The 13,892-nt window shown below is 30.4% G+C and overlaps 1 protein-coding gene and 1 long non-coding RNA gene across 2 annotated transcripts; one reads left to right on the top strand and one right to left on the bottom strand.

Annotated features, from left to right (window-relative positions):
- Positions 1-2,030: 2,030 nt before the first annotated feature.
- On the bottom strand, positions 2,031-5,330 carry LOC133816917 (UDP-D-apiose/UDP-D-xylose synthase 2). The gene is made up of 9 exons (XM_062249257.1): positions 4,889-5,330; positions 4,703-4,795; positions 4,465-4,572; positions 3,585-3,699; positions 3,366-3,499; positions 3,175-3,276; positions 2,995-3,087; positions 2,751-2,886; positions 2,031-2,663 (listed from the first exon to the last, which is right to left on the bottom strand). Exons 1-9 carry the CDS (start codon positions 5,159-5,161, stop codon positions 2,548-2,550), a joined length of 1,170 nt encoding a protein of 389 aa, XP_062105241.1. The 5' UTR covers positions 5,162-5,330; the 3' UTR covers positions 2,031-2,547.
- A 7,343-nt stretch (positions 5,331-12,673) lies between these two features.
- On the top strand, positions 12,674-13,406 carry LOC133816916 (uncharacterized). The gene is made up of 2 exons (XR_009885479.1): positions 12,674-12,801; positions 12,897-13,406. It is a non-coding gene; the product is annotated as an uncharacterized LOC133816916 (long non-coding RNA).
- The last annotated feature ends 486 nt before the right edge of the window (positions 13,407-13,892 follow it).

The raw sequence follows: 13,892 nt of genomic DNA, 5'->3' as shown, positions 1-13,892 counted from the left end.
ATCATATTTCCCATCAAAACAACGTGAATGAGAGTGATATTACCAAAAAATTTCTCAGAAAAAAAACAAGAAGGAGAGGGAGAAGTCGACTGTTTCCTTTTGTGGTCGCCGGCAATTGAATCTCAATCTACTTTCCTCCATTTTTTCCAGTAAAGAGGGAAGGGCACATATGAAATTTCACTATATTAATTTGTTGGAATGGGCCATTTATTGATTATTTTTTAAAGAGAAACATTTATCTAAATAATGTCTGATTTGGGAGCTAATTTGCTTGTTAGCTCTTAATTTTTATACAAAAATATGAGAAACTAAACCCATAAAATGAATATTCTTAGATAAAGTCATATTTTTGCAAACTTTATTAAAAAACTCATATAAAATGTAATTTCCTTAAATAAAAATATGGGAATGTAACCAAATCCATAGAAACAAAGAAGATAGAAAAGAAAAAAATCCAACAAATAAAAAATGATCAACAAAATTTAGCTGATTTTTTCTAGTGGAACTATTGACTTTTGATAGCAACCCTTCATAACACAAATTTCTAAAGATTCTCTTCATATCACATTCATTAATCGAAGTTTTAGACTCATCAATAACATTATTCCTCATCTCTTTATTAGTCTTCTCCACAAATTTTTCTTTCTCTATCAAGCTACTCGAAATAGTAACTTGACTTGCATCACCCAAAAGACTTGAAGTCAATAGATGAGCATGATCGTTTGAGTATGAATAATCAATAAAGAGTCCTAAAGATTTTGCTTGGAGTGTTGATATCTTGATCATTTTGTTGAACTAGGATTCAAATAAGACATCAGTATTTAAAGAAAGAAATTATTTCATTCCAATTACTATCTTCTACCCAAAGAATAACCGATGGACATTTTGCTTAAATAATTGGAATAGATAAGAATTGTATTGTTGGGTATTTGCTTATATTTTGCTACGCTTGGAGTTGAAAACACAATACGTTATTATGCTATGCCTCATCTCTATATTTATATAGAAATAGGAGGATTTTTTATTTCTTTTTCGTGTGGATTGAGTGCATTGAATAATCTTTTTCTATTTCGATGCGTTACATGCCACTTCTTTTTCTTTCTTTTCTATTTCAATGAATAATCTTCGAAGTTTATATTATCAACGAGTCCAACCCATTTTTCCAACCAAAGTGTGGACTGAATTTGTAATCTTAAATCAGTGGTCAAAAACAAGTATCAACCACTTCTCTTGAAACTCTATGTGACAAAGACATAATTGCATACTATTAATAAAGAATACGACCTCAAAGTCCAAACCAATTCAACAATAATTATTATAAATCTGGATAAAATTAAATATATTCCGATTTATTATCTAATTGTGTTCGGTAAATAAGTAAAATAAAACTAGGGCTTGATTGATATCCAACTAGGATATAATTTTATGATTTTGAATACTTGAAATTGATGAACCCATCTTTGATTGGTAAACTGTTTTTAAAAATTCAATTCAATTCTGTATCTAAAATTTATTAACGAAAATTGAAATCGAAAAAAGCTTATTTTATTGTGAAGTTCTTTTTCAAAATCCTACGTATTCAGTGTCTGTTATACTTTTAAATTTAATACCAATCATAAATTCAATTTTTTAAAACTAAAAAATAATTTATTGACATTTAACCATATACATTTTCATAAACATATTTTTATTCACTAAATTCAAATTTTCAGTTTAGAATCCCACTTTTTAAAAATACAATTTTCTAATTGTGATCCAATCATACCCTAAACTACATAATTTTCTTTAATCTAATCTGTAAAAAAAATTGAGTTTTTTTAGTAAAACAGATTAATTACTAAAAAGCCATGTACCAAAAATATTAATTAAAAAATCCTTGAGAGGTGAACATGGTACAACATAAAGAAATGGAACATATTTTATAAACCACATTTAAATATTATATAACCTGCTTCTTGCCATTTGTACTAATAAATAAACTTGTGACCAGATCCCAAATAAAATAAAATTTAGTCTAAGAATCAGAGATGGAAGATTTTAATAAATAATAATAATTTACCCAGCCTCAAGAGGTCAAACTAAATAAAAAATACAACACAGCCTTCAACAAAAGTAATATAGCCATCCTTGAAAAACAAAAGAAGAAAAAAAATCAAGAGAGAAACGACAGCTTTTCCCTCGGTATAAGAAGTTGGTTGGCCCACAGATTGTCGTTTAGCCCAAAATGAAAATTTTAGTAGGAAACATTTCTTTTAGTCACGCACATATAAATAGGATATATGATATTTCTGGTCCTTTCTTTCTACCAGTGATGATGAACTATTGCTAGGACTAACGACACCATAGAGAAGAAGTTATAAAAAAAAAAAGAATAAAATTGTAGTGTATATTCGATTCCATGATCAAGATATATATATATCTTCACATTCTTAAAAAAAGAATTATAGGAAACACAGGAGGATGATGGTGATGATGATAAACGACAGCAAACCTAAGCAAGAAAGAAAGAAACCCTCCTTTGAGTGCCACCCAAGATGAATTTTTCGTCTAGTTGGTTCCAGATGGTTTAGCAATCGCCTTCTTGATTGCCTCAGCATATGTCCTATGTTGGTATGTAAGAGTCGACTCAAGCAAGTCCCAAAGTGAGGTCTTCGGGTTCCACCCTGTTTTCAAAACAATACCATGAAAAAATGGCTCTTTGTATTATAGATCTCGATCTGAATAATAAGATGAGGAATGAAAATAGTTACCAAGCTGCTTATTGATGATGGTCATGTCGGGAATTCGCTTATCACTGTCGTCGTATCCCACTCCATAGAATTCTTTGGAGGTTACATCCACGGTAGGAGAATCTATTGGTGGTTCACCACTTACCTTGGAATAAACCTGCATGTTTGAAGAAAAGAATTGGTCTTAAATTACAAATAAGTTGGTCGAACAGAACAAAACAGAGCAATGCTTTTTAACTTTTAAGCTCTGAGACAATGATCTGACCTCAGTCATCATCTCGGCGAGCTGCCTGACAGTAACTTCGTTGTTAGGGTTGCCCACATTGAAAATGTGACTGTTGGCCCTAGCAGGATTTTCCTGAGAAAAATAGCCGCCAATATTATAAAAAAGAAGCATTAAATATAAATGTTAAATCAGAAAGGATTCGTGAGAAATGAAACTCACAATCATCAAAAGAACAGCTTCAATAGCATCCTTTATGTAGATAAAAGTTCTCTGGGATTCACCACCATCCACAAGCTTGAGAGGCTCTCGGCGTAGGAGATTCTACAGCAAAAGTACAAGTTTGATTACAACAAATATACCAAAAAACTACAAATACATCAATGAATTGAAGATAGAATAACTCAACATACATTACTGAAGCAAGCAAGAACCCTTGGAACACCTTCACTTGGGCCATCAATCCCGGGAATAAAGTCCATCCTAGGACCAATCCAGTTGAAAGGTCTCACAATAGTGAACTCGAGACCATTTTCCGCACCCTCAGCTGTAAACATCAAAATATGATATCATAATCGAACAATAAAATATAAAAATTATTAAGTCTTACACAAGATGAATAGTTGACAAACCATAAATCAGCCTCTCAATCAGTTGCTTTGCACATGCATAAGACCATCTCTGCTTGTCAATAGCGCCAAAGATGCAGGGAGATGCATCTTCCTTGAGAACATAATACTCAGGATCCTGTAAAAACATATGCACAGTTAAATTCCAAGATCAGTTTATGAAAAGTTAGATAAGAAAAGATCATGCTTGGCAAGTTAAACAATGAATCATCTCGTTTATATCAAGAATTACTCGTACTTCTAAAAGTAGAAAAAAATTTCAACATAATGTGTACCTAACAATTTGTACATTCTTTGAACACGTCTCTTTAAGTAGGCAATACTAAAACATACTACAATAAGCAAAAAAAATAAAAAATAAAAAAAAGTCCACTTACCAATAAAATCACAAGTAGAGAGGGTACTAAGTATTAGTAATACCAAAAAACAATGTACAAATACAACTTATACACAAGCAATCTTCCTAAATGCTCAAAGAGAACATTAAAACAAGTGCCTCTACTTACAGATCCAACATATGGAGGATTTTTCAGAACTCTTATAACATTGATCTCAAATTAACATTTGTCAATTATTCAAAACTCCACAATTCTTAACAATATAGCATCAACACAAGTGAAGTTAAGCTTCAGCATTGCACCGACATGTAAAATCCAACTATTCCACCAATAATTGACCAAATATTAAACATTTGACCAGTACATTTCAATGCCACCGACATTCACAGCAGATCACCAAAAGCCTCAATTATACAATCAAACCGTTGAAACAGCAAAATAGACAGGCTAATCACAATACAATTGCCAATTAAAAGTCAGATCTGAATTCAATCTATATTATGCATGAAGAACAGAAAAAGAGGAAGACGAAAGCAATAGCATACCTGACGAAGAGGACTGTCTTTGGGAAGAAAGCTCCCAATCGTTTTCCCATACACTTCACAGGTAGAGAAGTGAATGAGCCTCTTATTGTTTTCCGAACAGTACTTCACCTAAAATCGAAAACGAAAGAACACACAAATCCACTTCAATCAATCAAATTCTCTGCCACAGCCAAACAAAATATTTTCAACAGTTACAAAAACAAGACAAAAAGGTTATCCTTATCCGTATTCAACGTACCACAGGAAGAGCATCAATGAAGTTGCTGTAAATGGTGTCGAGCGGGCGTGTGTTGTAGTCCGCCGGCGTACAGATCGCGGCAAGATTTATCGTCTACACAAGAAAATCACAATCAAAATCAAGAACCGCCATTTAAATGCCACGAATCAAGAAAGAGAAAAACAGCTATAAACAACAATGACGGACCAGATCTGCCATCTTGATGAGGCCTTCAAGCCGAGAATCGTGCTTGATGTTGAGTCGGTGAAACTGGATACGATCAGCATATTCGGCAGTCTCAGGCTCAAGGAGGTGCCTGATCTTGTCGTTGTAGACATCAAGGGCCAAGATCTTGTGAGGAGTTTCGTGCATGAGCTTCTCGCAGAGGTGAGAGCCAATGAAACCACCAGCTCCGATCATGCATATCGTCATTGGCTTAATCGGATTCCCATCCAGATCTACTCTCGTCGGCGACGCCATTATCGTCTTCTCTTTCTCTCTCTAAACAAAACAAAAAAATAGCTTAATACTCTTTCTCTTTCTCTTTCGGTTTCTCTCTCTACTGAAATGGGTTTCGAGATGCTAACGTACGCAAGGGGATGTGTTAGTAAGGAACGACAGTGAGAGATTTTTGGGTTTGGAGAGGGAAACGAAGGGCCTGTATTTATTTAAAGAAACTGAAAGGAAAAGGAGAGAGAGAGAGACAGAGAATGTGAGCCTTCGTAGAGTGGGCCCAGTGGGGCCCACTCGAGAGTCTGTAAAATGGTTTATCTACGCGCCTTATTCACATCCCACGTGGAATTTTCTTTTTCGGAAATTTAAATAAAAATTAATATGCATTAATGTCATAATTGTGGATTAATTTGGTAAAAGAAGAACCACATTTATCCACAATTTTTTTTTTCCAAGTGGGAAAAGGGAAACTACAAAATTTATAATTAGTAAGAAATGAAATAAGTTGCCTTTTTTTTTTTCAAAACAATTGTTTGGCAATTTTCCTTTTGTTATGAATTGATACATAGATTGTGATTAAGAACAAATATTATTTATTAATTAAAATTTTCCAACTCAACAATGGTATAAATGGCCTAACTTTTTGACATTGCAATGCTAAAATTTGAGACTCATTTTACCTCAACTACTCTTTATTATTATTATTATTATTATATGGGTTTATATTTTTTTTTACCATGTATTTTATCTAATTAATTGTTTACACTTTGTATTTTGATAAATTATTTTTTGGACTTTATATTTTGTAAAATAATTAAAATAGAACCTTAAACTCAATTTTGATGAAGAAAAAATTAAATATAACAACACAGTTTTTAAGCTGAATGATTGTATTTTTGTTCTGAATTGTTAGTTTGGTAAGTTATTTGTGATTTTAGTTGAGAAAACATTGACTAAAATCGGGTTTAGGGTTCTATTTTAACCATTTTAAAAACACATATGGTCTAAAAGTAATTTATCAAAACACATGGTCCAAACAAGTAATTAGACAAAATACATAATCCAAAATTATATAAACCCTTATTATATTTACAAAAACAAAATATTAAAAAAGTTTATAATAGTTAACACTAATTTTGCATCTTTTTTTATTATTGAATCAACTTTTTGCAATGACTAGCAAAAAAGTTAACATCAATAATGAAAACCTAACCCCATTCAAAATAAAAATAAAAACCATAATACAATAGTTAGTGCCTTTGCAACAAAATGTGAGTGAGTGGATTAATTTTAATTATATATAAAAATAATAATAATTAATTTTATTATGAAAAAGTTTTGGTAGTATTAGCGTATGAAAGATTTGAAATTAGATATGGCAGGTTGTACTAACACCTTCTTGGTTGTTTCTAACTAATTAGATAAAGAAAAAGATAATTATTTTGTGAAAGTTGTCACTTTGCCATATTCATATAGATATATTTTACTATATTCTCAAATAAAAATAAAAAATCATAGGACTCCTTTGTCAATACTTTATGGTAATACAATTTTTTTTCCATTTTCTTCTTCTGAAATTAAAAAAAGTAACCATTGTTGTTTTCACTAAAAAGTAATATATTATTAATAATTTACAAATATTACTAAAAGTGAAGAATTTGATAGTTAAAAGTATAGATCTAGCGGTTCTAAGTAGGGGTGGCAATTCGTGTAAACGTGTCAGATTCGTGTCAACACGATTATGACACGACACGATTAAGGTCAACACGAACACGACACGATTATTAAACGTGTCAAAAATATAAACACGAACACGACACGATTATTAAACGGGTCAACACGACACGAACACGATAACACGATTATGACACGATTAATCATAATTATACGAAAAAATCTATGTAAAGTATTCGTGTTATCATGTCTGACACGATTATTAAATGGGTTGACACGATTATGACACGACACGATTAAGGTAAACACGAACACGAACACGACACGATTATTAAACGTGTCAAAAACTCAAACACGAACACGACACGATTATTAAACGTGTCGTGTTCGTGTTTACCTTAATCGTGTCGTGTCGTGTCGTGTCGTGTCATCGTGTCGTGACCCAAATTGCCACCCCTAGTTCTAAGTGTAGTCTTAGTCATTTCTATATCATTTTGCTGCCTTTAGATTTTATTTTACTTTATTTTTTGCTATATGGACGAGTAGTAAAAATATTTAGTATTCTTATTTGACATTTTAAGGTTCTCAATACTATATTATACGACAAATTATAATTTGTATAATTTAATATCAAGTCTCCTATATTCAAATTTAAAACAAAATATACGAGATCTGATATTAAATTACTTTATCGTGTAATGTTAGGCATGATATGCTCCGTAACAATATTTAAAAAAAAAATTTATACATTTTTGAACTCTTTATTTTTTTTAATTACCTGTTTGGACCCTGTATTTTAAAAAATTTATTTTTAGACCCTATATTTTTTTAAAACAGTTCAAATAGACCCCTAAACTCAATTTTGATGAAGAAAAAATTGAATACAACAACACGGTTTTTAAGCAAAATTATTTTATTTTTGTTCTGAATTGTTAGATTGGTGAATTATTTGCGATTTCAGTTGAGAAAACTTTGACAAAAATTGGATTTATGGTTCTATTTGAGCCATTTTACAAAACATAGGGTCCAAAAAATAATTTATCAAAACACAGGGTCCAAACAAGTAATGAGACAAAATACAGAGCCCAAAAATATATAAACCCTTAAAAAAAAATTGTTAAAAAAATAATTAATTTGTGATAAAATCCTTGATTGGCCTATTATCAAGTCAACCTCTTCTTCATTGCCATTTTCAAATAAACACGTTACAATAATTAGTAATTATCAAAGAATATATTATTGAAATGCATTATAAAAATCATGTATATGGTGTCAAAATGGGCTCAATTTTTAACATTTAAAATGAAATAATTTCAATTATATTGTTTAGTTTTATTTTCTCATAGCAAAACGACACCAATAATAGAGATTGGATTGAAAGTTTTGTTTGGACAAAGAAGAACTGACAAACTACACGTGAAAGTGAATCTGTAATTTGTATAAACGTGAAACACAATGGAGTAGTAATAATAAATTAGTTTTTTATAGTCAATTTGTATATATATTTTTTATTTTAAATAATTCTTTGTGGATTTTGTCCAAAATGTTATTTTACAAAAAATATAAATATATATATTTTTTCCACTATTGATTCAAAATAAATAATAAATAAGGAAGTTCAAAATCCAGAACTTCATACAAATCTCTAAGAAAAAAAAGAAAGAAAAAACTGGGATAAATTTTACTATAAACAGATACAACTTATATTTAGTATTATTTTCATAACAATATATTTACCATTGCTTTTATTTTACTCACATTTATTATTTTTATCATAATTATCATTTAATAATTATAACACATTAGTATTCTATAAATAACTTTGTCCAATAATTCTATCTTTTTATCCATTCAGTTTCTTATTAAAATTAAAAACATTTTAGTGAGATAAATTTGTAAACTTCTCTCATTTCTTTTATTTTTTCATAATTATAAAGTTTTTTTTTTTACTTATTCTCTTCAAATTTTAATTAATAATATTTTCTTAATCAAAAACATGAAATGGCCAAGTCATTTTCATTAACTAACTAATAAAGGTCCTTACAGTCACGATCCTTGTACCATAGACTATTGGTTAAAAACGGTATTCAATTATTGGTCACATGTGACCTGTGAAACATAATAAATAATTTTTTATTTTTTATTTTTAGGGTAATAAATAGTGTTTATTTTGTTAAAATATTTAATCTTGAAAAAATCAGATTTAGAATGTGCTGACTAACTAATAATAGTGATTAATTAGTCACCACTTTACACATGGTACACTCCTAATTTAGGTTGCTCGGGATCCAAACAAATTAAATTATCTCAAACTAATTAAAATCAATCCAATTACAAAAAAAATATATATTTAATTAGATTGAATTGAATTTAAAAAATTGAATGTTAATTGGATTTGATTGGTTCTAATTATTTATATATTTATATTTATATATATTGTGACAGTCAGAATCTCGTGATCCATAGAGGGAAAGACCGGGTAAAGTTGTGAAATGCCACACTGCCTGGGGAAGGTCAAGTGTGATGATTCTAAGACTGTGTAAATATGAGACTACACAGTTGAAGATGACTTAAATTGATTGATGGGTACTACCTATATTAACAAGATGCATCTTCTTTTTGGTAGTCCATCACTTAAGAATTCCAAAGTTAAGCGAGCTTGACCTGGAGTAATCTAAAGATAGGTGACCTCTTGGGAAGTTTTCTCAAGAAGTGTGCGAGTGAGGACAAAGCACGCTGGAAATACTTGTGTTGGTTAGCAGGACTAGTCTTCATTCCGAGAAACAGCCATAGTGACGTGGGGCGTTAAAAATAACTTCAGGGACCATTACATATATTATATTAAATATAAATATATTTAATCATAAAAGTTTATATTGGTTGTCATATAGTATATATGTGGTCATTATTAAGGTTTCAATGTATTATTATTAATAAATATCGTTAGTTTTTTTGTATAATTTTTTTATTTGTTAGTCTTTTTAATATTAGAATTCAAGTTAAGATATAAAAAAAATGATTAAAAAAATCTAACCAATCCGATTATAGTTCAATTATAATTGGATTGTAATTAGATTGGATTTTGAAGGCAAATTAGATTGAATTGGATACCCATTTACAATATCGAACATTTAATTGAATTGGATTGGTTAGTGACAAAAATGTTAGATCATGAGCACTCATACTCTATTTATTTTATAGTAATGATATGTGTATTAAATTATTACATACTATTGTATGACACTACTTTTTAAAAGTTTGGATTTCAATTTTGATAAATAAAATTGGTTATGCTAACGGGGGTGAAATGTTTATATGCATATTTTGGGTGCTTTATTTATTATGTCATAAGAAGCTTCTTTTGGAGTATATATTTATATGGGTATTGCTATGGTGCATACATTATGTGACTTTTTGTATTTCTCGGCTCGTGAACAATTTTCGACGCGATTTTTTTTATGGCTGTATTTATTGTAGTTATTTAGAGCATCCTGCAAATTTTCAGGAAATTCCAAATAATTTACAATACCGAAAACTAGGTTCAAACAGATTATTACACTCATGATTAATTTTTTTTATACGAGTGGAAAACAGTCTTTTGAACCTAGTTTTCGGCATTGTACATTATTCAGAATTTCTTGAAAATTTGCAGGATGCTCTAAATAACTACAATAAATATAATTATAAAAAAAATTCGCACTAAAAACTATTCACGAACCAAAAAATGCAAAAAATCACAAAAGATATACACCGGTGCACCAGTGCATACCTTTTCAGGCATACACCGTAGTATTACCCTATATTTTTATCAGAAATAATTAACTTTTTTCATTACGTGAATGTGTGTGAAAAGTCGATAATGTCCTTCTCATTCGGGAATCGAAAGCGCGTCATGTAACTATGGCAATGAGCTGTCTGTGTTCGATACTCACGTGCTCATTTTAATTTATTTTAAAAAAGAAAAGAAAAACAGAAAGTCTTTCCCCAGCCGCACTGCGTGCACGCGCCCTACACGCTCAAGCAGCCATCATCTTGTCCATTTCTTAATTTATGTTTTTTTATTTATTTATCATATATTATATAAATAAATAAAAACTATATATACATACAGTCATGTTAGAATTATCACCGACATTGAAGGAAGCTAAGATTCACTCCTTTTTTTGTCATTACTGGTGACTGATGTAATTATTTTAATAAATCTAAAAATATAAATGCCTTAGCTAATTTTATGTACAATTTGATGTCATCTGTTCCAAATTATAGAGAATTAGTGTGCAAATTAAATATATAAATATAATTGTTGATGTGATTTTAATTTTAATAAAAGATTATTTAACGAGTTTGTGAAATTTAGTGTTAAATAAGTGACATAATTTTTTTTTTGTTAATTACTAATAAAAATATTGAGTTATGACATACAAATGTATTGTTTGGTAATTCTATTTTTATTTATTATTTTTTAAATTTTAATTAGAATTTATTAAAATTTGAAAATAGAACTTTTTTACTTTTAAATTTTTTTTAAACAATTTTCAATATTTTTTTCTTCTCTTATCCAAATCAATATCTTATATTGTTAAACAAAAAATTAAAATTAAAATTATTAAATGCGTTTATTATTTTTTGTTTTTACAAAACAAAAATAATTACCAAATATATTTTTATTTTTAAAAAATAAAGAAATAAAAATAAAGTAATATTTCTAATTTTATGTTTAAAAAATTCAAAAACAAAATTTTTACCGGACGAGCACAAAATGTGTTTGGAATTATAATTCTATTTATAAGTGTTTTAGAGCACCTAGTAATATTTTATGATGGTGAAAAAAATATATATCTTCAAAAATGACTAAATAATACTTTCACTTGAATATGTTGACTAATTTCAATTCATTTGTATCGCGTATTGTAGTGATTTAAACACTGTGATTATTAGTTTTAGGTTTTCATTCTCAGTTTAAATAATATATATGTGATAAAATTAAAGTCAATAGTAGTTTTTAAATTAAATATTTTTAAAAAAATATGATACAGACTTATTCCTTTTTGAAAATATCAAGTCATGAAAGTATTTGAAAAATATCAAACCACCTGATATTAGCACATATTTTTATTTGCTAAATTTGCAATTATTTAAATATTTGCAGCATTTTTGCTATTCTGTCTAGACCTTTTGCAACACATAATGCAAAGTTTTGGGCCATACATAGGCCCAGAGTGGTAGCTGTAGATCCACGATTTGCCGGATGATACATAACAATGCCCTACAAGTAAAGGAGTAGACATGGACAAAATAGTCATTTTCTTATTCCTTTTGAAAATTGAAGAAAAGATTGAATTTTTTTTAATAATTATTCTTATCAAATTTTTTTATCTTAATTTTTATTTAATTATATTCTTATCTCATTCTCATTTATATTCCTTCAATTTCATTCCTTTCAACCAAACGTGATTTTATTTTTTACAATAAACTTTATCTGCATGAAGAATTGAAAGTTGTTGATTAAAGAATCGCATCAAGAGAATGGAATGTGGAGGTGATTAACGTGTTCTTTAAGATGCAACATTAATTTCGAGTATTTCGGTCGGTTGGCTCGTTCGACCATGAAGAAAGACTTATTTGACATTTTGCAAAAGAAGGCGAATACTCTCATCAGTGAGCAGTAGGTACATACTTGGAGTTGAAGAGAGGATGCAGAGGCATCAGATATGTCAAAAACATAGAATTGGTGGAACTTTCATAAAAGTTAAACACTTTTCATGGAAGTTGAGCCACCACATTGGCTTCCTACTAATAACAAAGCTTTATTTCATAGGGAGATTTACCTGTTAACCAGATTGTGCAGTGGACTGGAGTGAATAGAGATAAAAAATAAGAAAACAACACTGTTTTGTATAGAATCAGCTCAAAATCAGAGTGAGCTCAAGATTTCATTATATAGACCAGTGGGTACAAAGGAATGTTCTAGTGCCAATAAAAAGGCAATACACGTGAGTAATTACAAAAGCAAATTACAATACCCATATAACAGAATTCTGTTAGAAAAGGTACAGCTAATATTCTTTTTGATTCCATCATTTATCAGGTACACTCTTCCAGGTCACCAGCCGTACTCCTTTCCATATCAGCAGCTAAATCACCAATTTCTTTTACACCACCCCTCAAACGAAATGGGGATGAAATAACATTGAGTTTGCTGATTAAAAATTGGAAGCGAGATGGAGACAGCCCTTTAGTTAGACAGTCAGCTATTTGGTCATGTGAAGGGACATATCTGATTTCAAGAGTCTTTTGCAGAATTTTATCTCTGATGAAATGCACATCAAGCTCTATGTGCTTTGTTCTAGCATGATAAACAGGATTTGATGCCAGTGCACTAGCACTCATGTTGTCGCACCATATAACAGGTGTAGCAGTCAGTTTGAACTTCATTTCAGCGAGTAAGCCTTCTAGCCAGGACAGTTCTGCAGCAAGTTGGGCCAAAGCTCTGTATTCCGACTCCGTGCTTGAGCGAGCTACAACTGTTTGCTTCTTCGAGGACCAGGAAATTAAAGACTCTCCCAAGAAAACACAATAGCCAGCTACTGATTTCCTATCATCTGGACAACATGCCCAGTCCGCATCAGAGAAGCCGACTAAGTTGAGCGTGTTGGAAGGAGATATATGTATTCCATGATGCAAGGTGCCCTTCAAGTACCTGAGTACTCGTTTTACTGCACTCCAGTGCACTGTTGTAGGACTCTTCAGGAATTGGCTCAGCTTGTTGACTGCGAAAGAAATATCTGGGCGAGTGTGGCTGAGATATTGAAGAGCTCCTACAATACTCCTGAAGAAAGTCGGCTGAGTCAACTGTTCTCCATCATTGATTGAAAGTGGTTTACCTGCCACCATTGGAGTAGAGCAAGGCTTCACATGAGTCATTTCTGCTTTCTGTAATAATTCTGTAATGTATTTGCCTTGTGATAAATGAAATCCAGTCTCATCTCTGAACACCTCAACTCCCAAGAAATAATGTAATGGCCCAAGGTCTTTCAATGAGAATGTATTGTTCTATTTATTAATAAATGAATGCAGCTCCACT

This window comes from Humulus lupulus, chromosome 2 (assembly GCF_963169125.1).
Source record: "Humulus lupulus chromosome 2, drHumLupu1.1, whole genome shotgun sequence".
Lineage (NCBI taxonomy): Eukaryota > Viridiplantae > Streptophyta > Magnoliopsida > Rosales > Cannabaceae > Humulus > Humulus lupulus.
This window is presented reverse-complemented; position numbering and strand designations above follow the sequence as displayed.